The 23,817-nt window shown below is 41.3% G+C and overlaps 1 protein-coding gene across 1 annotated transcript; it reads left to right on the top strand.

The window, feature by feature from the left end:
- Window positions 1-2,245: 2,245 nt before the first annotated feature.
- On the top strand, window positions 2,246-23,753 carry LOC127351754 (mothers against decapentaplegic homolog 6). The gene is made up of 4 exons (XM_051379649.1): window positions 2,246-3,746; window positions 5,504-5,557; window positions 5,993-6,070; window positions 22,761-23,753. Exons 1-4 carry the CDS (start codon window positions 3,005-3,007, stop codon window positions 23,402-23,404), a joined length of 1,518 nt encoding a protein of 505 aa, XP_051235609.1. The 5' UTR covers window positions 2,246-3,004; the 3' UTR covers window positions 23,405-23,753.
- The last annotated feature ends 64 nt before the right edge of the window (window positions 23,754-23,817 follow it).

Here is a 23,817-nt window from a genome sequence, read left to right as displayed (position 1 = left end):
GGGTTAACTCTTCTGATATGAGGTGTGAACGTCCCCCCACCAGGAAGACTGTGATAATCCTACGGCCGTAACATCCACTTGAACCAACACTTGTGGAGTTGTTAAAATGCCAGTCTCGAGCTGTGCTGGAGGCGGTCACGTTGGCACAGAGACGGGCAGTGGGAGGATTGGCCTGATGCCACTGGGGGATACCCTAACCCCCTGTTTACCCCCATCTACCCCCCCATGCTCTTAATATTCAGGTCCCTCTACTTGTGTAGTGTACACTCAGGGTTTGGAACTTAACATCTATCTGTAACAGTTAAATGGCTTTTATCCAAAGCACAATTGGCCTCTCATTCACACACTCACACCACCGTGGGCAGCGAGCTTATATAGAAGGTGCTGAACAATTTGGGATTCAGTGTCTTGTCCAAGGACACTTCGACATGCGGACGGGAGGAGCCGAGGATCGAACCTTCAACTCTGTGATCAGAGGACGTCCTGCTCTACCTCCTGAGCCACATCCTAATATCATCATATTGTGAGTCTGTTATTATAGTAATACTGTAATTTACTAATGCCACAGTCCTGCATAATTGTATTATTTTAAAGATGTATTTGCTGTATTATTTTGATAATGAACTATATATATATATATATATATCAAGAAACAGTAGAGTGAAGGGTTTGATGATATTTGAGATTCAGTTGAAAGTATAAATGCATTTAAATATAAAGTTAAAAGGTCTTGTATAATAGTGTATCACAATAATAATGATATATAATATAATAATACAAGTATACAGTATTACTTCTCCATTAAAATTCAATTTTATTTTACATACTCATACCTAGAATAGACTGTATACTTATAGTAGTTAGAGACTTAAGACTTAATAAAAATATTATTTTAATATGATGCATTATGGTTAAACTATTCAAAAGTGTATAAAGTAGTTAATGTTAGTATATTAATATATTCGTTTTTAACATGGAGTTGCAGTTTAATATCAATAAATAATACAGCAATAATATGTAATATAATATCCCTTTGAAGAGGCCATCTTGCATAATGAGTGTAAGTAATTAGGATACTTTTAAAGGTTAAAGGTTAAAGATCACCACTGATTAAGAGCTCCACAGACCAAATCTTACTTCACACCATATACATGAATCTCTTATAGTACAGACATATGATCAGGATCATGGAGGCCTTTATTATTATTTATGTGTCCTATTATCATCTATCTATTCAGCTGTGATCAATGAGACTTTCACTGCGATCACCGTCATGCTGCAGGACATTTCCAGTTCGAGCAGAGCAGAGCAGGATGTTGCGTCTTTAAGAGTTAAGAAACTTGAAACCGTGTTTGCGCAACAATCAGTGCGGCTCCCAGCCGCCAAAGTGTCTAGACTGGCACATGATGGCGGGAATCAACCAATGGCTCCAGAGCTTTCCTCTGGGGCCCGAGAGAGAGAGAGAGAGAGAGAGAGAGAGAGAGAGAGACGGACAGATAGATAGAGACAGAAAGACACAGGGAGGCAGAGACAGAGAGAGGCAGCCTCTCTGTCTCTCTTCTAGAGTCAGACGGAGACACAGAGACAGAGAGAGAGAGAGAGAGAGAGAGAGAGAGAGAGAGAGAGAGAGAGAGAGTGTGTGTGTGTGTGTGTGTGTGTGTGTGTGTGTGTGTGTGTGTGTGTGTGTGTGTCAATGTACAGAATTACAGGGTGGCTCAGTGAGCTTGGCTTCAAAATAAAAGCATGATGTTTATGTTGATAAACGATAGAAGTTTCTTGGACAACAGTGTAAAACTGTGTTTTTATCCCAATTAATTGGGATTTATTCAGTTACAGCAGGTCAGATGAACATGAAGTGATATTAACCTTAAACTAAGCTATTTTATCAAGAAAAAAAACCCATTGCACTTATAATTAATTAATTAATTAATTAATTAATTAATTTATGCATATGGCCAATTTAGAAGATGTATATCAATAGACTTTTGGTTTAATAGAAAAAAACGATTTAATTTACCTCATCCTTAAAAGTAGCTACTTGTTATTTACTTTTTGTTTTTTTCAACAAACAATTGGCAGATGTGTTCACAGTTGGTAGTAACATCTAGATTTTGAAAGGTTCTTTTTTTATTTATTTTTCTTACATTTTATTTTCAGAGCATTTGATTTAATGATTTCTGTCCGGCTGTAGTTTAGCTAATACTTTTATTTTTAAAATCCCAGTCGACTAATCCCGGTGTTACTCTGTTTAACTTCACTCTGGTGTGCAGGAGCGTGTGTGCGTGTGCCTGTGAGTGTTTGTGTGTGTCCATGTGTGTGTGTGCGTCCGCAAGGACTTGCAGGGGAGTGGAGAGTGGAGTAATTCCAGCTCTGTTTAAAACAACTTCTCAGCACGGAATCCGTCCCGGAGTTTGGCACAGGAGTCCCCGACCATCTCTGCTTTATCCCGGGACTGTGCAGCGGGATTATCGCTTCCACCACAGCGGCAGAAATCATCGGGATTTCAGAGTTGTGAGGATTTATTTCGGGGTGAAAGAAGGATTATACGGACCAAGGGGGGTTCACGAAGCTCAAGGAGAAACTCTGGGAAACTTTTGGATGTATGTCTCGGATGCTCTTTTTGTTACTGTAAACTGATCCTGCTCTTTGAGTGGTTTAAGTATGGTTTGTGGATTGTGTGCTGGATCTCCAGAGTGTTGGGGAGTTGAAGGCTTTGTGAGAGGGCTGGCAAAAGTTGTGGCTTAATTGAGTTGGCGACAGCAGGTCACTGAGCAGTGACTGTGTGTAGCCTTCTCCTTCTACAGACGTTTAGTGATGTTTAACGCAACGCATGACTGAATATTACTTTCTAATGCTGCGGGAGAGCCAGAAAACCACCGGCTGCGCATGTTGTGCGCACCGTGCACAAACCCCCGGTCTTGCGCGACGAGTGTAAATCGATGTGGCATCTCCCGGGACCCGGACGGGACCGACAGGACACATCCAAAACTGTCTAGGTTGTCGTATGTTCAAGTCGAAACGCTCGGGTCTTGTACGGCGACTCTGGAGAAGCCGTCTGGTCACCGAGAGCGACGGGCGGGATGGAGGCAGACGAGGTGAGGGAGGACGGAACGGTCCGTGTGGCAGACACTCAGGAAAGCTCCACAGACATGAGCAGCGGTCGGTGACACACACTGACCCGGCTCCAGGACTCACAGGGGAGGCTGGAGACCTGACGGAGAGCCCGGAGAGGGAGGAAGAGGAGCAGCCGGACGATGATCGGGGTGCCATGTGCGTCCCGGAGCACAGAGGCTCTCGGCGGGGACAGGAGGGCGACAGTAGGACGGTGACGTGTTGTTTGTTTGGGGAATGGGATCTCGGACCTCGGAGCCCTTATTGGGCCCCGAGAAAAGACGGAGGGGGCCCTTGTCAGTGCGCACCGAGGCATGCGGGGCTGGAGGAGGAACTCGCGAGCACTGCTCATGCTTTTTTGAAAAGACTCAAGGAGAGATCTCTGGACGCCTTGGTGAAGGCTGTAGAGACCAAAGGAGGGATAGCCAGCGAGTGCGTAATGGTGCCGAGCACTGAGCTTCGACTCGGGGCTCACCACGTCTCTCCACAGTATCTCATGTGTAAGATGTACCGCTGGAGCGACATGCCGCTCTCAGCCCGGCTCAAAACGCTGTGCCACTGCCAGAACTTCAGCGCAGTGGACAGTGCAAAGGTGTGCTGCAACCCCTATCACTACAGCCGCTTATGTGGGCCAGGTAAGGACATCAACATTGAAGGGGCGGGGGAGGGAGGAGGGTGGGGGACTGGATCTATAAGAGACCTTTCACCTTTTGCAAAGACCTTTCAACGTGCAAATTATGAAATATAAGTAACAACGGGAGGTAGCTGTAAATATAGCCTACCTGTGTCACTCTGCCCTCCTAACGTCCACCACATTAGGCGTCAGTGAAATCAAAACCATCACACATCTTCACGGGGGCCCCTGGGACTCCCTCCAGAACCCCCTGGAGGTCCAAAGTCAGGTGGACTCAGCCTTGCAGAGTCCAAAATGAAATCTCATAAAAGTGAAGGGCGTCATGAACATAAAGATTGATGGCCCATATACAGTATGAAAGATAGCATGAAATTAATGGGGATTTCCAATAAATCAAAATGTGTTGTTTGCCCGAAGGCCTGCAGCTTAAGAAGAATGTTGTTATTGTTGATTAAAGAGTCAAACAACGTCACAAACACGTAAAAAAAAACACCCATTAAGTTTTTTTTTTTACTGTTGAAGTCATCTTAACATTTGCTGGCGTGTTAACTGAGCATATTAAAGCTCAAACCTCTCCCCTCTCTCTCCCCCTGAGAGTCACTGACACTCGTGTTTTATTGCCTGTCGTACAGTTTTATAATATTTTAATAACTCAGCTTTTACTTTGGTCAACCATTACTTTTATTTCCTCTCGGCATTCCTAACACATTACACACTTATTTAAATTTGCGCAAAATGTTGCTGCTTCCCACATCATCCAATTGAAGGTCGCTCTCAAGTTGCACTTAGGCTCTTTTTTCTCTGACAAGGAGGTCCTCCTCTTGTTATTTAGGTGAAGGAGTGCCGATAATATACAGTTTGCATAGTGCTGGCGCCAGACTGACTCGCTGGGTATCTGACTGACTGAGGACTCCGGCAATTACTGGCTCTGCTCTTAAAGGGGCCGTAGCCACAAACCCGTGTCCACTTTGGACTGAGGGGGAGCTATCCCATCAGCAGCCAGCAGCATTGCTTAGTTTCACACAGAACTCATCCTGAGAGTGTGTGTGAATGAAAATGCCTTTGCTGTAACTTAAGATTTAAGATTTAACACACAGAGGATTAAATTAAGAATCAAATTCAGCTCCTAAACTGGGAGGAAATACTTGGATTTGAGTAATAATGTCGGATATTAGAAGTTCAAAACAAATATGTTTACAGTTATGCAGTCATGTACTCAGAGCAAATTCTTCCACCTTGAATGTGCAGCAGAAGAGTCAAAGATCTCTTGTGCATAGTTACGTTCAGGTTAGTCTACTTACCATTATAGAAACAGGTAAGTTTAATGGTCTACATGAAGAGGAAATACTTTATTTGATTTAGGCGAGATCCACTTAACATTTTATTCTTTATATGACGATTTAAGGGCTACAGTTCTTCTTGATGGACAATTATAAGAAACTTATGAGCTGTGTTTGTGCCAGATTGTATTAGTAGAGTTTGGGACAGAAGGGGGATGTTGTTTGTTTGCAATGTAATGTTAGGTTTAAGTTATGTCCATGAGGACTGCTGCACACTTGTATGTTCATGGCACAGATTAACAAACTAACTGTGCAAATTGTAAGCACTTGATGCAGTAAAATCCACATCTGGTATCACTGTTGTGTAAGACTCAAAGTTGATTGTTTCATACAGCAACTAATACCACATGAGGTGTCTTTTCTCAGTTGATAATTCAGGATTAAACAGTCTTTAACTTCATTTTTGTTGTATTTCCAGAATCACCTCCTCCCCCATACTCTCTGTCCCGTTCAGATGAACACAAGCCACTGGGTGAGTTTGGAAAAATGTACTACCACTTTACAAACGGATAAATGACACAGAGGGTGTCATTGCCGCCATATTTTTAGACTGGAAACTCAGATTATCTTTGAAAAGCTGCTGGAAAGCCACTCAGAGTTAGTCTTTTGATGAGCATGACATCTAGAGTTTATAACAGGCAGCCAGCAAGACTCTGTTTGTGCAAACAGGTAGTATAAAGTAACCAAAGACTGTATTAAACCTAAAGTAGCTCAGCTCTTTTTCCTACCAACTGCCCCAAAAGTATTTATAATTATAAAAAACAGCAAATCCTCACATTTAAGAAGCTGAATGTTTGAAAAATGACTTAAATGATTCACTGACTGCCAAAGCTGTTGTTGAATGATGATCTCATTCTTTTTCTGTATGTTTGTGCTTCTTTCTTTCCTTTTTTTTAACATTCACCAGACTCAAGTCTGTCTTACACTGAAACTGTGCCCCCCCTCCTCTCAAGTCCGCCTCAAATTACGCCAAGAGACTACACAGGTGAGTAACTACTGCAGAAGTACAAGAACATTGTGACCAGACAGGTGTTTGTTTTAGCAGCATATAATGTGGAAACCTGATTTGTATTCATGAAGTTTGGACGCACAAATGGGAAAAAAAAGTTTTTGAGTTTCACTTACACACGCACACACTCGTGCATGCGAACACACGCAGCGTGCATCCTCTCTGAATGTTTACATAACAGGGTAAATTACATTTGCTGGTGTTGTTATGTTGTGCTTTCCTTCCTATTTTCAAAAAGCTGTTAAGACAACTAAAAACTCCACTGCATAAAGCTTCTATTGTGAGAGAGGCATGGAGGGCTCGGTGGGGGTCTGGGGGTCTCTCGCTATCTAGATGCCACAGCAGTGTAGCCTTTCTGTCTCCCTCTCCCTACGCTTTCTCCACAGCAAAATATTTCACTGGGATGAAGCTGCAATAAGATCCCCGTGCATACTCCCAATCCCCTTTGCCTCGCGAACCACCCATCCCCCTCTTTCCCTCTTTCTTCCCTCAAATCCCTCCATTCCTCTCGGCAATTGAGCAGTGGAAAGAGGCTGGCATTTTGGGGGCGGGGGAGCCAAGCAGCTCTGATGAGGCGGAGGTGTAGAGTTTTGTGTGTGCGTATGTGTATATGTGGAAAGGGGGTTGGAGGGGGGCTGCGTTTGGACAGGAAACAGCCCCCTCTAGATGATGAAACTGGAGCTTTATTTGTTTACGTGCTGGGGTCGGGTGGAGAGGTCCTTGTAGCGTTAGAAGAAACCCACAAACCCACTCTGATCAAGCCTCCCTGGGCTCACTTGTGGACGGTGTTGAAAGGTGAATGGGCACCTATGAAGTCTGTGTAGTGTAGTCACGGCATCACGGACCTGTCTGAAGAGTCAGCAGTACTCCAGAGAGGCTTTCTTCGGGTTTGTTTGTCCGTTTTGTCCTGAAGTTTTTTGATGTTTAAAGTTAAAGCCATTTATTATTGTATGTTTTCCATGTTTAGGGGCAGGGCCATAGCCAGCGTTCTGGAAATACAGAGGTCATGATTCCTCCAAATGCGCACATCCCCACTTTCTTTCACTTTCTTAAAATAGGAGATGATTTAATTATTTGGAATATACTTTATAGGTATTTCAATTCCAAACATTAATGTTTAAATGCTGTTTCAAAGGCTTCTCCACATACAAGTCAAACCCAGTTTACAAAATACCCCCCAGGGTACGAAAACCCACAAACTCACAAGAAACCAAAAATGCAGACGACATGACTTCAGTGTCCACAATGGTAGCTATACAGCTCTGTTTTCTGTGTCTACCAGACACTTGAGATAAGCAATCCACTTTTTAATTTTTAATTTAAAAAATCACACTATTACTTTTCTTGTTTTTATCCCCCATTGCACACTTTCGAGTCCAAACAAATCTGCCTATGGTCTAAAGTACTTTTCAATTGATTTACACTGACAAAATGAGGACAAAAAGTGTTGTTGTTGGATGCTGTGTTCAAAAATAATCCAAAGGCGGCTCAGTCAAGGTCACAAGTCAATCAAGAGTCAAGTTTTAGGTTGTGATTTTGAGCCATGTCCATGCTGTGTGGTGAGAAAGGCTACCTCCTATTGTCTGCCTGGTGAAATGAGTGGAAATAGATCAGTTTTCTTACAAGATATGGTGTGTGTAGTGTTTGTCTGTGTGGGTGTGTGTGTGTGTGTGTGTGTGTGTGTGTGTGTGTGGTCTCTGATCCCCTGCCCCCCACACCAGAACGCTGGAGCCGAGAACTGGAGCTCAGGCCAAGAGCATGAGTAGGAAAGAGACTTGGCTCAACAGAGGTAGCTAAGAAATCTGCATGTAGCTTTTGTTGTTAACTTTTACAGGTTATACGACTCCTCCTTTGAGCTACAGTTGGTATAATAACAGGAAATAAGCTGAACATGAAGCTTGTATCAAACAATTGTCTGCAGCTTAAAAAATCCCTTGATGTTGGTTAGATCTTTCAAGAGTGTAAATTAATGTTTTTTGTGCAGGTGATCCTCTGGCAATTCATCTAAAGCCTGTGATGTTTTCTTTAGAACAAATACAAGCATTGAACATGTGCTCTGGCACTTCAGCATCTTTTTTATTCCTTTTAAACCAGCTATGTACCCTAGCTTTAAGAAGAAAAAGGCTGCAGCAGGGTGTGGTCTATACATACCTTTGCCCTGGCCTCTTTTATCATTCGATCAGTTAACGTTCCCTTTAAACCGCAGCAAACAGCCCTGCTTTGAAAAAGGGAAATGTCTACTGGAAGTTTAGTGGGCTTATATCTACTTGGACCATCCCTCTGTGACTCCAACAAAACGTGTCATTCAGCTGCTTATTGTCTCTGTGTGTGTGTGTGTGTGTGTGTGTGTGTGTGTGTGTGTTAGTGTGTGTGTGTGTGTGCGCGTGAGACAGGGAGACAGAAAGGGAGGAATTTCTGTCTGACTCAGTGATAAGATCGTCTCAGAGTACTCACATAGGGGTTCTATCAGGCCAAAAACACACACACACACACACACACACACACACACATTCACCCATCACGCGATTTGTTGGACGAGAGGCAACGTTCTGCTTTTTACTGTCATAATTGATGTATAACTATTAGTGGCATGTCTGCTGTATGTTATAGGCTATATGAAAAAGCTTGTGATTGCATTATCTCTATATTAGGGTTGCACAATATGGTAAAAAAAAAAAAAAAAAAAAACATTTTTGCATCACAATTTTCATTATTACTGAAAAAACAAACCACTAAAATCATGATGATGTGACATTTGTTGGGGTTGGTACCGAACAAACATGTTTTCTTACATCTAGAGAACAATCTCTGTCAGCTAGGGCATCTCTGCAGAGCTACAGTACTTCATTAGTAGTTCGTTTTGTCAACCTTTATCAAAAAACTGCAGCTTTTGCTATTTAGATAACATTTTGATTAACTGTGCAGCCCTACTCTAAATACACATACACTTTTTTTCCGCATAATATTCTCTTCTTCTCGCCAATGTCACATAAACCTATAACCATGCACTGTTTGCCAGAACATGAACGGCGTGGTTGTATCGGCATTGTTGGTTGTTTGGTAATGAAATATGACATTCGTGGGTCGAATGAATTTGGCACAACCAACATTTCAAATGATACACTAAAAGAAAACTTAGTCCATGACAGGATACCTCCAAAATGAGTTCCTGTCAGTCTCAGCTGTACTTGAGCGACATAAAATGCTAGCATATTGTTCCAGACGTCTCCTCGCAGCTGTACAGGTTGTTGTAATGTCGACGAGCGAAATAACGACTTGTAAATCTGTCTTTTGATCACTGTGAAAAGCAATAAGTTAACCGCTCCTGACAATCAGCTTATGTGTCACTGTGAAAACAAAATAGGCTCCCATTCAAGCAGAAATCAGATAACATGAACACAATGTCAGACTGAATGGATCAAGTGAAGCGAAATAGCAATTCAATCTGATTATATGCTAAAATTAGCAACACGATACACATTAGATATGTCAAGCAGATGCTACATGGTAACACTATATTACTAATACTAATATGCTATGTGCTAAATCTCACTGTGTTAACATGCAGTAGTTGGTGACATACATGTTGTTAACATATCTTTAGGCATGTTAACACTTCAGCATTCAGCTCAAAGCCAAACTCAGTCTACCCACAATACCAGGTTTTCATTAGCAGGTTAAATTACATATAAACAAACTGGATGGGCTGTAGCTCATTTATAAATAACTGAATTGATATTGGATTTTATTTACACTAAATTGAATTGTTGTTGACAAGTTGATAAGATATTACGCATGTCAGGAATTTCCCATATTTCCCTCTTCTAATTAAAGGCTGACATTAATGGTGGTTCCTGTAAAACTGCTCATAAATTTGGAGGTATGTATGCAATAAAGTTAACATTTATCTCATATACCCGCTGCAATACTCCAAAGTACACCCAGTGGTATGCACACCCACATTTGAGAAACACTGATTTAAGCAACACTTAGGACTTTCAGTGTGCAGTGAACATTACAGCCTTTGCTAGCGTGGCTGCAGACTTTTTGTTTTACCAGAATTTCCCTGTGAGATTGGTATGTTTTTCCCAGCATTGACATGCATGGGCTCATTTTTTATCTCAAGGGATCGAGAGACAATGCCAAAGGGTTAGCGATGTCCGTGTCAGCTTTTATCATATGACATCATTGTGCTTGTCAAACATTTGTCCACCTTGTTGTCATTAGGCTCTGGCTTTTGAACATGTGGAAACAAGTAAAGCAATGATACTTAGTGGACATTAGTATGGCCAGGATGCACTGAAGTAAGACAAGAAGACTGTCTCTCTCTCTCTCTCTCTCTCTCTCTCTCTCTCTCTCTCTCTCTCTCTCTCTGCCCTCAGTAATCATATTTTGGTGGCTTGTTTGCTTAAGCAGAGCAAGGTATCAGCCAAACATCCTGTCTCAAAGCCCTGTCTGCACTCGCTGCAGCATTAACCCCATGAATTGGCCCTTTGACTGATGGGGCACGGCCCAGGAATGTTGGGAAATTGGGAAGGTGAGGGGGAGTAGGGTCTCGGAGTGAAAGAGGTGGGAGGGGGATAAGGGGGTCTGACTCTGGAGAGTGACATCTGATACATGTTTGAACATATCGCCGTTAATACTTAAGAAACACGGAGCTGAGCCGACATTCTTGGAAGTTTGGAAGACAGTTTTAAGAGTTTGACTGCGTCGTGCTGTTTTAGTGAGTTTAGTTCAGAAAATGTTAAGCTTTCCAGGTCAGTCCAGAGTTGGATAATGTTTTCTAAATTATATGTGTGAGGCTCTACCAGGCTCAAGTGAAGATTCGACTCACAGAAGCATGGATATTAAATGAGACACCTTTTTAGAAATCACTTCAATAGCGTGTCAAAGTAAAAATAGTGCAAATACAAAAAGTAAACACCCACATTACTCCGCGTTCAGTGAGATCTATCCGTCTAAGTCTGGACGGGTCCTCTCGGTGACCTGAACCTCCAGCCTGTTTGTTGGCACGCGTACAACACTTGCTCTTATGCCTGACTGAGACACATTAGACTATGGAATTCAACATCAAGTACTGGCCCATTAACCATTTGCCATTTCCTCAAATATTTTCCATCACAGCTCTTTTTCACTACAAACACGGTACGCAGCTGAGGACGCAGCACACAACTCACCCAGATCCCTTTTATGTCAGTTTGCTTTTTTTCCATAGTTGGTTTTTGACTGTTTTCCCATTTTAGGCTGAATGCCAGGGTGTTAACACTGTTACTTACAACCAGCTACTACAGCATAATGAGGAATTGTTGTTAATTATCTGGCAAGTCACAAAAATGTGGCTACTGAATTTACCTCCATGTATCTAATTTGTTTTCCCCAAAAAATATCCGATCTTGCAACATCCGGTTGTACTAACTACTACAGCAATATTAAACTTTTTATGGCTAGATTTAGACACTTTGTTAAGGCTTAACAAAAGATTATAGAAAAGTCTGCATTGATTTATATCACACGTGATGATCAACGCTGAACCAAAACCACAATCTTTTCCTGACCTCAACCAAAGTGCTTTTGTTGCCTAAATCTAGCTACAGACAAGGACTCTGGATGCTTTGGTGTTTCAGTGCCCATCATCCATCTCCCTGCGTCTCCGCTGGAAGAGTTTGTTATTATCTGAAAAATAACAGCAACAGTAGAGTCAAAATGATCAAAAAAAGACAGAAAACAAAGTATAGTAAGTAACTTACTATATTACCCTAAGCATAATGTTCGTACCAGAAAATGGTAATCAACAGGTCATCAACATACGTTATAAAACAAAATAAGAAATGAGGAAAAAGATGAATGTTTGAGAGCAATTTTAATAGTAAAGGTGAGATCAAAGATATTTTCATGTTCTTCAGTCAGCATATTGGCAAGAAGGATGAAGGTACTCATGAGGTATATTTTCATGAACACTAAGTTTAACTTTAAGAAGGACATGGACTCGAGAACTTCCTCACTTTTTTTCCCATCAGCATAATACCGATCAGTGTCTCCTAGCTTAGCTTAACCTAGAGGTGGGAAAATTACAGGCATTCTTTACTGAAGTAGAAGTACAGATACTCGTGTAAAAAAAGACTTAGTACTAATTCAACTTCTTTACTCAAGGGAGCTGTTCTCAAAGTATAAAAGTAGGATTCATATTTTATATTGTAGTCAGTTTCCTGTCTTTCTTGTCTGTATTTAATCATGTCTAAATAAGCTGCACGCTCTATGCTGATGGAGCCTGGTCCTCCAAGGCTTTAATTCTGAAATATCTCTCAATGAGGATACATACACAGAAAGCTGGTTTCTGGGTGAATGTAGCTTAAACAGTCAACATGCATACCACTAAAATACTTGTGCTCCAAGTACTTGAGGGTAACTGAGGTACTTAGAACAGATGATGATTGGTTTAGCAGGAAAGGATATCTGATATCATTGCGGTTCGTCCAACACCCATTTATCCATTGTGGATTTCTTTCATCTTGGTTCTTCGTACATTCTGTCTCAGTAGATGAAACACTGCTTTATGTATCTGTGTTGTGTATGCAGCGCAGATACTAATGTGTTTAGAGAAGCATGTTTCAGACATTTTATTGTGAGTGATTCTGGATCGACAGCCCTTTGACTTCTCCAAGTTCATGGATTTAGGACGTGTTACACCTCAGAAGCAAACCTGATGATCAAGTAGAGACTCTCTTATATTGTGTCAAATCATAATAAAGGTTTTATTAGGTTTGCTCCCTTTTTTTTCCGCCATTGTCTTTTCCTTGTCATGTTTTAACCCACGTTTACCGTTCTTTGTCCTCGCGTTAATTTGTCTTCTGACCTTGTAGCCTCTACTGTTTGTTGTACACACATTTTCGCTCTCTTTCTGTCTCTTATCCTCTTTCTTTCTGTCTTTTTAACTCTTATTCTCGCCCCCTCTCTTTTAGTCCATGTTGTCAGGCCATCACAATTTAAAATAAGGTTTAAATTACAGGACTGGCTGTGGCTTTCCGTTGTTCCCTCAGAGTTTTTGCCAACCCGCAATTTGGCTTTTAATGGAATCCTGCCATGCTGCTGAACCTAAAGATTCTTTGCAGATGTCGACAGGCTCTGACTCTATGAAATGTAGGAAACTGTCGCCTGTTGCTGTGAGCTCTGAATGCAACACTGAGTTAAGATTAAAGTATGTTTGAGGAAAACAACATTTTCAGGAGTTTTCAGGCAATGTAGCTGCTTGTTGTTAGTGAGAGCAATAGTGTGTGTGTGTGTGTGTGTGTGTGTGTGTGTGTGTGTGTGTGTGTGTGTGTGTGTGTGTGTGTGTGTGTGTTTGTGCTGAGCATTCACCCATTTTATTAGAAAACCACACTGACAAGCAAACAGATGAGGAAGTATTGATGAGGAACGTAAGGCCATATATATATATATGGCAACTATATTACTATATATAACACATAACACATACAATTAACTTTCTTATTAGCATGCATATTAGTATTGGCTCTTAGTCATTATAAAGCACTTATGACTTACTTTGCTTGACCATATTCTACAATAACCAAGAGTTTTCCCCCCCATAACCTTCTAATTTCTGCTTATTGATAATAAGTAAGGAATTTGTTGTATGGGCAGTATATAAGGTGGTACTACCACAAGAATAGGCATTTAATAATAATGATAATAATAACACTTAATAAACATGGTCTATTCTTATGTAACAAAACACAAAACTACAAGAGTTAATAGTGTCAAAATAAGTCTGAATTAAGTCTTTCTTACTATATGTTGATCATTGTTTGTTTTTTCTTACTCGTTAGTAAGAAAGTTACTGTTAAGATTAGCTGTTAACTAAATGCTCAGGCTGAACACTAGATGACTAGAAGATAGAGAGAGGAGTGATTCATGCTTTGGGAAAAAATTATACCGGTTCATACCGTAACGATGTTCTAAGCTGTCTGCATTTGATGCATCATTTAAATCAATTAAATCAAATGAATCACATGTTTTTTAACAGTCCTGTTTATCATGTGATTCTTGGACCAATCTCAGTTCAAATTACTGTTTAAATGCCACATTAAACACAACATCAATCATCCTGAGAGGTCTTCAAGGTCTGTTTACTGTTAGTTTTCTTTTATTTGAAGTGGTGCATACACATATTCTCAAATAAGAATATTCAGTTTCATTTGTGAAGCTGCACTAATCAATATTTCTTCTCAACAACTGATCAAATGTGTCATTTGAAAGGGGTTGCTGTGGCAACCAACCCACAGATCACCTGACTCCGCAGTTGCCCCTCAGATCGACAGCACTGTGAGCTTGTTGTTTAGGTTTTACTGCCCACAACTTCATTTCTTTTGGTTTGCTCTGACCACATGGCGTTGTTTCCACCTGGGCCAGGTAGTTGTTCTGATAATACTTGCACTGAATGACAGACAAAGTTGGCATCTGACTGATGAACATAGTGGAGCATTTAGCTGCTTAAGATATTTCTCTCAGGGTTTGCTGCAGATCATAAACAGAGCTTAAAGGAGAATGAACATTAGACTGAAATTCCTCAGGTGGATGCTGGGTGATTGAATAAGCAGCTGTTTGCTAACATGTTATCAACTCAATAAGGTGATAGTACCTTAGGTGCCAAATTAAAGCAAGTTTAATAGCTGGGAAATGGTACATGTGCAACAACATTTTCTAAGTAAGATCCACACGTCTCACAGTCCTTGTCACCCCCTGACTGTGTGAATTATGTATAGTGATTGTGCATTGTATTTTCAGTCCACATAGCAGCGTGCCCATACACTGGAGTTTCACATTCAGATACTTCTCCCAAATTAAGTTTTAGAAGGAATTTTATAATTCCTTCTTCATAGTGGAACAAATGGATCCATTCCACTTCCACTAATAAATTTGTGTAATTATGTTGTGAGGAGTGAAGGCCATATAGTTGGACCACATGAGGCTCAATGAGAGACTTGTCAACTTGACCCCTGTGACTGGCTGAGCGGGGGGAGGAAGTGTCGAGGAAGAGGGCCTGTCCAGGAATGTGTTGGGAGGGGAGGCTTGTCAACTGCAGAGCTCTGCTTCTCTGCGTCTGCTTTTGTCTCTCTGTTCAGATTTCTTCCTTTAAGTAATTTGTGCAAAAACTAAAGGCGAGTTATTCTGCAATCAATCAATCAATCAATCAATCAATCAATAAGACGTTGTTTATATTGCACTTTTCACACAAACAAAATGACCAATGTACCATCTTCCTTCATGAGGCAGTGAAGGGACGTAGTCGAGGCTGATTTATGTTGCATCGTCATGGTACCTGCATATGTGTCTCTGGAGCCTCTGTACATACAGACATGTCATTCCTGCACTTCTTCAAAAATGTAACCACGTGTATCGGAGCTACACAGGCCGTGTATTGAGTTGCTGTGTTCGTTGATAGTGAAGACAACATGGAGCAGAATGAAGAGAGGACTAATGTTCTCCTTATCAAAAATGGTCGACAGATAAGCTCATTGTCATCTAGCAAAAGATGTTTTCAGTGCAAACTGGGAGGCTCATCTGCTACTGTGCCAAATTTGACTTTTCTTCTACGGGGGATCAATAAAGGAATATCTTAATTTATCTTATCTTATCTTTGACTTTGATGTGATTGTTTTCACAATTCAATTCAAGTTTGAATGCACACGATTTCATCGGGAATAGCAGGAATGTAAAGCAATTGGTTTATACTTTAATACTGGTGCTACAACACTGAAGAGCTAAATTCTATGCATAAACAATAAATCACTTCAAGCTGTAGCTGCTATGACATCTTAATGTACTGTAAAAGTATAATTTAGGCTTCAGTCCCACCCTCCTCCTGCTTAGTTGCTCTAAAAACCTGCTTCAAGAAAGTCAAAATCAGATCCGGGGTGATTTAAAGTTCAAGACCTGTCACAATAACACAACCAGCCAGTCAGTTGTGTTTACTCAGATTAGATCATTCATTCAGAAATCAAAGAAGAGAACATACAATACGTTTTAGCTGCTCATCAAGCCAACAAAGCAGCTCACTGTCAAATGGGAATAATAACACAGACAATCCTTGTAGTGCATTGTCATTGTTCTGCTCTTTCTGCTAATTCATTGTACATCTTCAGTTTTACAGCATTATTTTATGCATCAGGGCAGCTTGTGTTATTCTAGCATTTACCTGCAAAGGAAATTTAGAAAATGTTTTACTTGTTAATTTTACAATCTCTGATTACAAGGTTGTTGTGCAAATAAACTGTATCAATGAGAGCATTTATCATGTACTGGAACAGCTAAACACCAGCCTTGTAAATGTGTCTTTGTGCACATTATGCAAGAGGAGGTTGAGTGATTGGATGTAAACTGATATGTCACTTTGCAGAAACTTGTACAGTATTTAGCACATTTTCCTCATTCTGGGTTTATTGAAATTGAACCAGTAACCAAAGTGTACAGTTTCCCCTGAGGAGTGCTGACTAAATGACTGGATTCATTTCTCACTTTACTCCTAATGTTTGAGATATTTTAAGTATTCTTTTAAATTATTGTAGGGTGTTTTTGCCTTAATTTGATAGGCCAGCAGTATAGAGACAGGGAAAACAGGGAGAAAAAAGGGGTGATGATATGCAACAAAGGTTATTTGCAGTTATATGTGCACTTGACCATGAGGACACACTCTATTTACTGTTTGTACATAGATTTGTTGTTAAGTGTGAAAATTCTACTAGTTCCAAATGTAAATTTGCACTAAACAACAAATGAACGAATGTCACCAATGGTACATCTATACAATCTGTACGTCACATCACCCGAAACCACATTTTATTTCCAGTGTCATCTTTCAAGGAACTAAAGAACAATAGCAATCATTATAAGTTTCACAGTAAGCATCAACTGTAATCATGCAACTGAAGTGAATTAGAATTACCTAAATTTCCAGTGTTTTTATGTCCACAGTGACAACATGAACTCTGTATCTTGGTGGATGATATACGGCATGACAGCAGAGTCTGTCCAGGATGCAATGATGTATGCAAAACCTGAGACATTCCTTGGCTTAGGTTTTTTGGCACTTTGAAGTAGCAGCAGAAATGCAGGAAACTGGTTACTTTCTCTCTTCCTCTTGGAGGAACTTTCTAAACTGCCTCCAAACACGTCTTCCCAGGAATTTTACCGGGACACACAGTAACTTTCCTGTGGCTCAGTTGCCCTGCAGGTTCAAGGAATGTGGTCTTCTCATTAGTATGAAATAATGGATGGATGTTGGAGACCTGTATTTGTTGTGTTATTATAGAAGAAGCAAAGAGAAAGATGTCTAGTTACACACAGCAGCAGGCTATATCACAAGATCCACTTTACAATGGAAAAAGAGAAGGAAGGAATATGTGTGTGTATGCAAGAATTGTGTGTGTGTGTGTGTGTGTGTGTGTGTAAGAATGTGTGTGTGTAAGAATGTGTGTGTTTGTATGTGTTTGTGAGCGAGAGCCCCGTTGTGTTCGACTGTAAAGCCCATGTCTGGCGATAACGCAGCCCTCTGATGGCAGAGATAGTCGAGACGCCAGCTTAAATGTGGCTTGCTGTATTGAAGTTGCCCTGTAATGATAGTTGTCTCAAACAAAACAGAACCTACCATTTTTAGCCAGGGAGGGGTGTACCCCCCCCCCCCCCCCCCCACACACACACACATTATTTTATTTTATTTCTTGTTTTGTTTTTTTAGAGCTTTGGAAGGAAATTTGAGGAAGTTGAATCAAAACAAAGCATCTTAGAGGTGGCCGACAATGGTCAGTAGCTAAATTCTATCCTCCCCTCTCGTCCCTCTGTCCCCACCCCCCGCCCCTCCTCCTCCCTCTCCCCAACCCACCCGCTTCTTTCAGCACAGTGGAAGAGTCTAATAACTGGAGGGGAATCTAATCCTTGGCACTGGATGAAAGACGAGGGTCTCCCTCCCTCCCTCTCTTTCTCACAGTCTCTTTCTCTCTCTTCATTTTTTCCGTGGATGCTGGTTATGCTTGGCAGGTTCTCTCCCTCTCTCCCACTCATTTTCCCGCTCCCTCTTTCACCCAGTCTTTCTTTTTTTTACTCCTCTACTTCCCCCCCTTTTTTTCTCCCCCAACTTTCTTCCTCTCCGTGCAGGTTAAGGTTAGCAGGAAGAAGCCTCATCTGCTCAGACTAGAGGGAGAGAGGAAAAGCAAAGTTTAAAGTTATAGTTGGATGTTTTGGGAAATAATATTTGTTTTACAGCTGAGAATTTGATGCAAAGATTCATTACATATGAAGCTATAACCAGCAGCTGGTTAGCTTAGCTTAGCATCAATGCTGGAAACAGGGGGAAACAGCTGGGCTGGCTCTGTCCAAAGGTAAAAATCCACCTACCAGCACCTCTAAAGATCACTAATTAACATGTTGTACCTCCTTTGTTTAATTCATACAAACAACAAAGTGTAAAAACAACAGGTTAAGATTGAACGGGGGTAAGGTTTTAGGTTTGTGACTTCCTTGAGGCTTGTCACAGTGAGGTTGCAAATTAAATTTCTAAAACTAATGATATAACGTGTTAATTATTGTGCTTTAGAAGTGCTGGTAGACAGATTTTGTAATCTTTGGACAGAGCAAGGTTTACTCTTTCCCTCTGTTTCCAGGTTTTATGCTAAGCTAATCGTCGAGGAGAAGAGGAGGAGAAAAAAGAGGAAATATGAGTGGTGCTGTCATTGTTTGAAGTCCAGGTTCGACACAGTTTGTAGGGAGCCCGCAGGAAGCTGACTGTCTGACCCCTGAAGTTTGATTGCCACTGCTTTTTATCAGCCCAAAACCATGCTAGTCCACACATATAAGTTGTGGATTATTGTGATTCAATTACAGTCTGTTATTCCCACCTTTGTTCAGGCCTTGGATAAAAGCAACTGTGAAGTGTACCTGACGTTTCGATGAGATTGGCACTAAAAGACAGTGTTTTTGAAATGAAATAACAAAGGCTACTTATCTAATTGGTAAACAGAGCTGTTAAATGGTGGTTGGCTTAAACGCTTGCAGGACACTGTAATTGCTGCCAGCCCTCACATACAGATGCAGGCATGCACATTCACACAGTCACACACTAGCGCACACATTTTCGACTTCCTCCGCTCGAACATAAACATACTGATAACCTCCAGTTTGAACCCGTCTTTAAAAATTCCATTGAAGAAGTCGGTTGCCCCCCACTCCCTCCTCCTTCTCCCTCCCTGTTCTCCCTCGTCATTCACACACAAGCTCATTATACCTTTTGTTGGATGATAGCCAGACTGAGCATGATGACACTAAGGACTGTGCCAGGAACATTAAACATGACACGCTGTACCATTTGCTGTCAAACACTGGTGGAAATCATGATTGAGTGTTTTTTACTCCACAGCACATCAGTCAGTCTTCAGAGGACTGGTGCTAATGCCTACTGCAGTGGGAAAGAACACTCTCATTCATATTTGTCAGTTTTTTTAGCCTTTTGATGTCTTTTTAAACTCAAAGCCCCCTGAGGAGGTATACGGACAGTATGGTACCTGCACACATGCATAAATAAGAACATATGAAGTATTGAATAATTGTTGGTAAGGCAAGTTGTTTAGCACTTTTCAACAACAAGGCAAGTGCTTTACATTAGAAATAAAACGTATTAAAAGACAAAACAGTTAAAAAGACATATAAACAGTGATGGCCACTAAATCAATACTAGTAATAATATTACTTTCCCCAGTAAATAGTCGTGTAACTAATGAATTTCAGTAATAATATTGCAGTTACTCCCCCAAAAAAAGAATTAGTTACGACCCTACTTTTGTTCACCCTCCAACAATCCTATCACATCCTTGGATTAATTTCTGTAATTGTAGCTTGGAAGACAGAAACTCTTACATTTAGTTGCTGGAAATATTCATATGACTGATTTTAACAAACAAAGCGGCATTTTAATCGTCGCTTTTCGCCAATTTTTTTTGGGGGGGGGAGGCCGCAATTACAAGTTTTGTGGGGAGTAGCAGAAAAGTAACATAACTAGTAGTGTAATTAATTACTTTTGAAACGAGTAATGAGTAATAAATTACATTTTAAGTAATTAGTCCCTCACTACGTATAAATAAACTAAAACAGAACGAGACAGTTTAAACAGGAGTTCTGGGAGTTTCTTTCCGATATATAAAACTCATCGTATTGTTGAGTTTGTGTAGATGCTTTGTCCGTCTGTTTGCAACATCTGTGCTATAAACACTGAATGCATTAGAAACTTAAAAGCCAGGATTTAATACTATATTGTGTGAAGCACCATTCATTATATGATAGAAATTAAAGCGTACTAGGTCTAAAAAACCCTAAAAAGTCCCAGTTTGTTTTATGTCTTGGGAATTAATTTGATCGTGTGCTCATAAAGTTTCCCTGTGTTTCCCCAGACATGTTTGTGTTGCCTTATTACAGGGAAGAGCATGGCTTGTAAAAGTGTGTGTGTGCGTGTGTGTGTGTGTGTGTGTGTGTGTGTGTGTGTGTGTGTGTGTGTGTGTGTGAGAGAGAGAGAGAGAGAGAGAGAGAGAGAGATAGATTGAGAGAAAGAGATAGATCCTGTAGCTGAGCAGCTTGCTCTCTTATTGGAGAGCTGTAAAAACTCCAGACCGCAGGAGTTGCCAGCCTGGAATTCACTAATGACACACGTGGGCCTCAGATGAGAAGTGCAATTTTGTGTGCGTTAGTGTGTGTGTGTGTGTGTGTGGGTGTGTGTGTGTTATAGTCACAGTGTTTGGATCAGAAGGCCCAATTTGTGTGTGTACACATGCGCTTTTGTGAGGCCCTATCTCATCATCTAGTGTGTGTGTGTGTGTGTGTGTGTGTGTGTGTGTGTGTGTGTGTTTGTATTTGCGTACAAACACTCACACACATCTCCTCCTCCTCCTCCTCCTCCTCCTCCTCCTCCTCCTCCTCCTCCCAGTTCCCCATACTACCACCACCTCTTCTAAACCAACCCCTCTGAAATGAAAATGGCCGCTGTGCAAACATAACACACCTAGCCTAATCTCGGTCCCAGTTTCACCCAAAAGCAGCTTGTTAATGGGAGAAGGGTCGCAGCCATCCTGGCCCCTGGTGGATGAAGAGGGGGTGCATGCTGGAATATGAAAGGAATGGGGCCACAGGCACATGGGTCTTTAAATCCTCTGTGTCAATAGAGCCTCTGGAGCAAAATAATGGCATCACTCTGTGTGGGAGTTAATGTGAGCTGATAGCATGAGGGCTGGGGGGTCAAGGGTCCACGGGCTTGCGCTAGGTTGACAGAGAGCTGAATGCTTTCCTCCACCCCGACTCCCCTTTCTGCTGCTCTCTACCTCCTCTCTAGACCTGAAGTAGTGTTATGGGGGGAGATGGTGAGGGATGTCAGTGGAGGAACTGGTCTGTTCAGTGTTGGCAGTTAAGCCACCTTTTCAAAATATTCAGATGAGTGACAAATTAAAGGAAAAACATGATTAAATGAGTGAAGGCAGATGCTTCAGAGCATAAAGGGGATCACTGAATGGTTTATTGAGTATGTAAATGTTGTGAATCATACTGTAGGGCAAACATCGGGATCCAGAAAATCTTTGCAGCTGCTAAAGTTAACAGTAATCTGCACAAAAAGACCTATTGCTATCTCATTTCCAATTCTCTGATTCTGCATTCCTCAGGTGAGCAATGCGAGATCCAATGTGTATAGGGTGCCTAGCAGAAGCTAACTTGAAGCCCCCATCTGAATAAAACAATAATTGGGAGTGAAATAATAGCATGTATTTTCGTATCTTTTAATCATATTCTATAGCCTTTCGAGCCTTCAAATTGCAACTGAATTGGTTACCTCTGGGAGGTTTTTGGATCCATGTGTTAGCTCTCTCTACCAACAAAATGAAGGAATATCTTTTGGAAGAATGGTGTTTCATCCCTCCAGTAGAGTTAAGACACTTGGAGGATCTATGGCAAGGCGTACTGAAGCAGTACTGAGGGCTTAAATAGACCCACAATCTTACTAAGGCTATTCATGTAGGGTTTTTATTTTATTTTGTCACTCATCTGTAGGTCTTCAGGTTAAATGTTGTACTGTATTTTGCATGAGAGAAATTTTTTAATTTTATCGGGTAAACTGAAATTTGCATCCTTCTAAAACTTGCTGCTGTTGTGAGCTAAAACATGTTATTGTTTTGAAGAATGAGAGTGTAAACTAGGGGTGCTCCAACATGTTTTGAGTGTCAACTAGCCTCAATGTGATACCAAGAACTTAACATCACGTTGTGGACACACAAACACTTTTTGTTTCAGTGCTGCTGTACAGTAAATATTTGTCATCATGTGTTTTAACATTCCTTATAATTAAGTAATTAACATGTAGTCTCAAGAAACATGAATTACATGATAGTTCATTTGCTGCCTTTCATATCTAAATGATATTAATGATTCTGGCCCTGGTATTACCTGGTAAACAGAGTAAGGAATGAGCATCCAAATGTGTGGCTCATGTTTTCATAAAGACTTCCTCTCCCATCCTCCCTTCCTCCTCCCCCTTAAGATAACATCGTACTCCTCCCTTCAAGAGGAATTACTGTCGTGAAAAATTAGCACACTTACCAGTGCAAACATTCATTTTCCCACCTCTTTTTCTCCCCCTCAGACACTGGTACCTCCCTCGGCTCCTCGACTTCCGGCGGACATCGCTCTCACTGGTGCAGTGTTGCCTACTGGGAGCAGCGCACACGCGTGGGTCGCCTTTATTCAGCCTACGAGCCCTCGCTCAACATCTTCTATGACCTACCTCAGGGCACGGGCCTCTGCCTCGGCCAGCTCAACGCCAACGCCTACCATAGCCGCCGTGACGACCCAGGCAGCCACAGCACATCTGGTCTGCATGGACATCACAGCCATGGAAACGGAGGGAATAGCAGCAGCAGCAGCAGTGTGCAACAGATTCGCAGTAAAATCGGCTACGGCATCGTGCTGAGTCGGGAGCCGGACGGAGTGTGGGTGTACAATCGCAGCCAGCACCCGGTGTTTGTCCACTCACCCACTCTGGACCCTCCCAGTGCTCGAGGGCTGAGTGTGAAGAGGGTTATGCCGGGCTTCTCCCTCAAGGTGTTTGACTATGAGCGCTCCAGCTGGATGGCCGAGCACGGCGTGAAGCCTGAGAGCCAGGAGGGGCCCTGGGACCCCCACAGTGTTCGCATCAGTTTTGCTAAAGGATGGGGCCCCTGCTACTCCAGACAGTTCATCACCTCCTGTCCGTGCTGGCTGGAGGTGCTACTCAACAACCACAGATAGCACACAAACACTCACAGACTCACATGAGGTTTCAGTATCCGTATTGTAATCTACCTAGATTTAATATAAAATTTATATATTATATAAAATATATTATACATGTAAATACTTGAGTCATTTTTACAATGCAATTATTTATGTATAGTGTAATGTGTATATGGACAAAATAAACAGGAACAAGAATATGCACTTTTGATTCTATATATGCATTACAGTTTCTCAGTGTCATTTTGCAAATATAAACTGTATAAAAATAAGACAAACCTGGTTTATGTTCTCATGATTTTAGTAATTCCATCAAAAAGTATGCCATACACACATTGTCAATAAAGTATTTGTATTAAATGAAGATTTCTGTGGTGGCCTCAAGTGCTTCTACCTGAGTTTTGCTCTTTGACTTAGCACCTCGTTAG

Source organism: Dicentrarchus labrax, unplaced genomic scaffold (assembly GCF_905237075.1).
Source record: "Dicentrarchus labrax unplaced genomic scaffold, dlabrax2021, whole genome shotgun sequence".
Taxonomy (NCBI): domain Eukaryota; kingdom Metazoa; phylum Chordata; class Actinopteri; family Moronidae; genus Dicentrarchus; species Dicentrarchus labrax.
The sequence above is the reverse complement of the archived record's forward strand: the minus strand, read 5'-3'. Positions and strand labels throughout refer to the sequence as shown.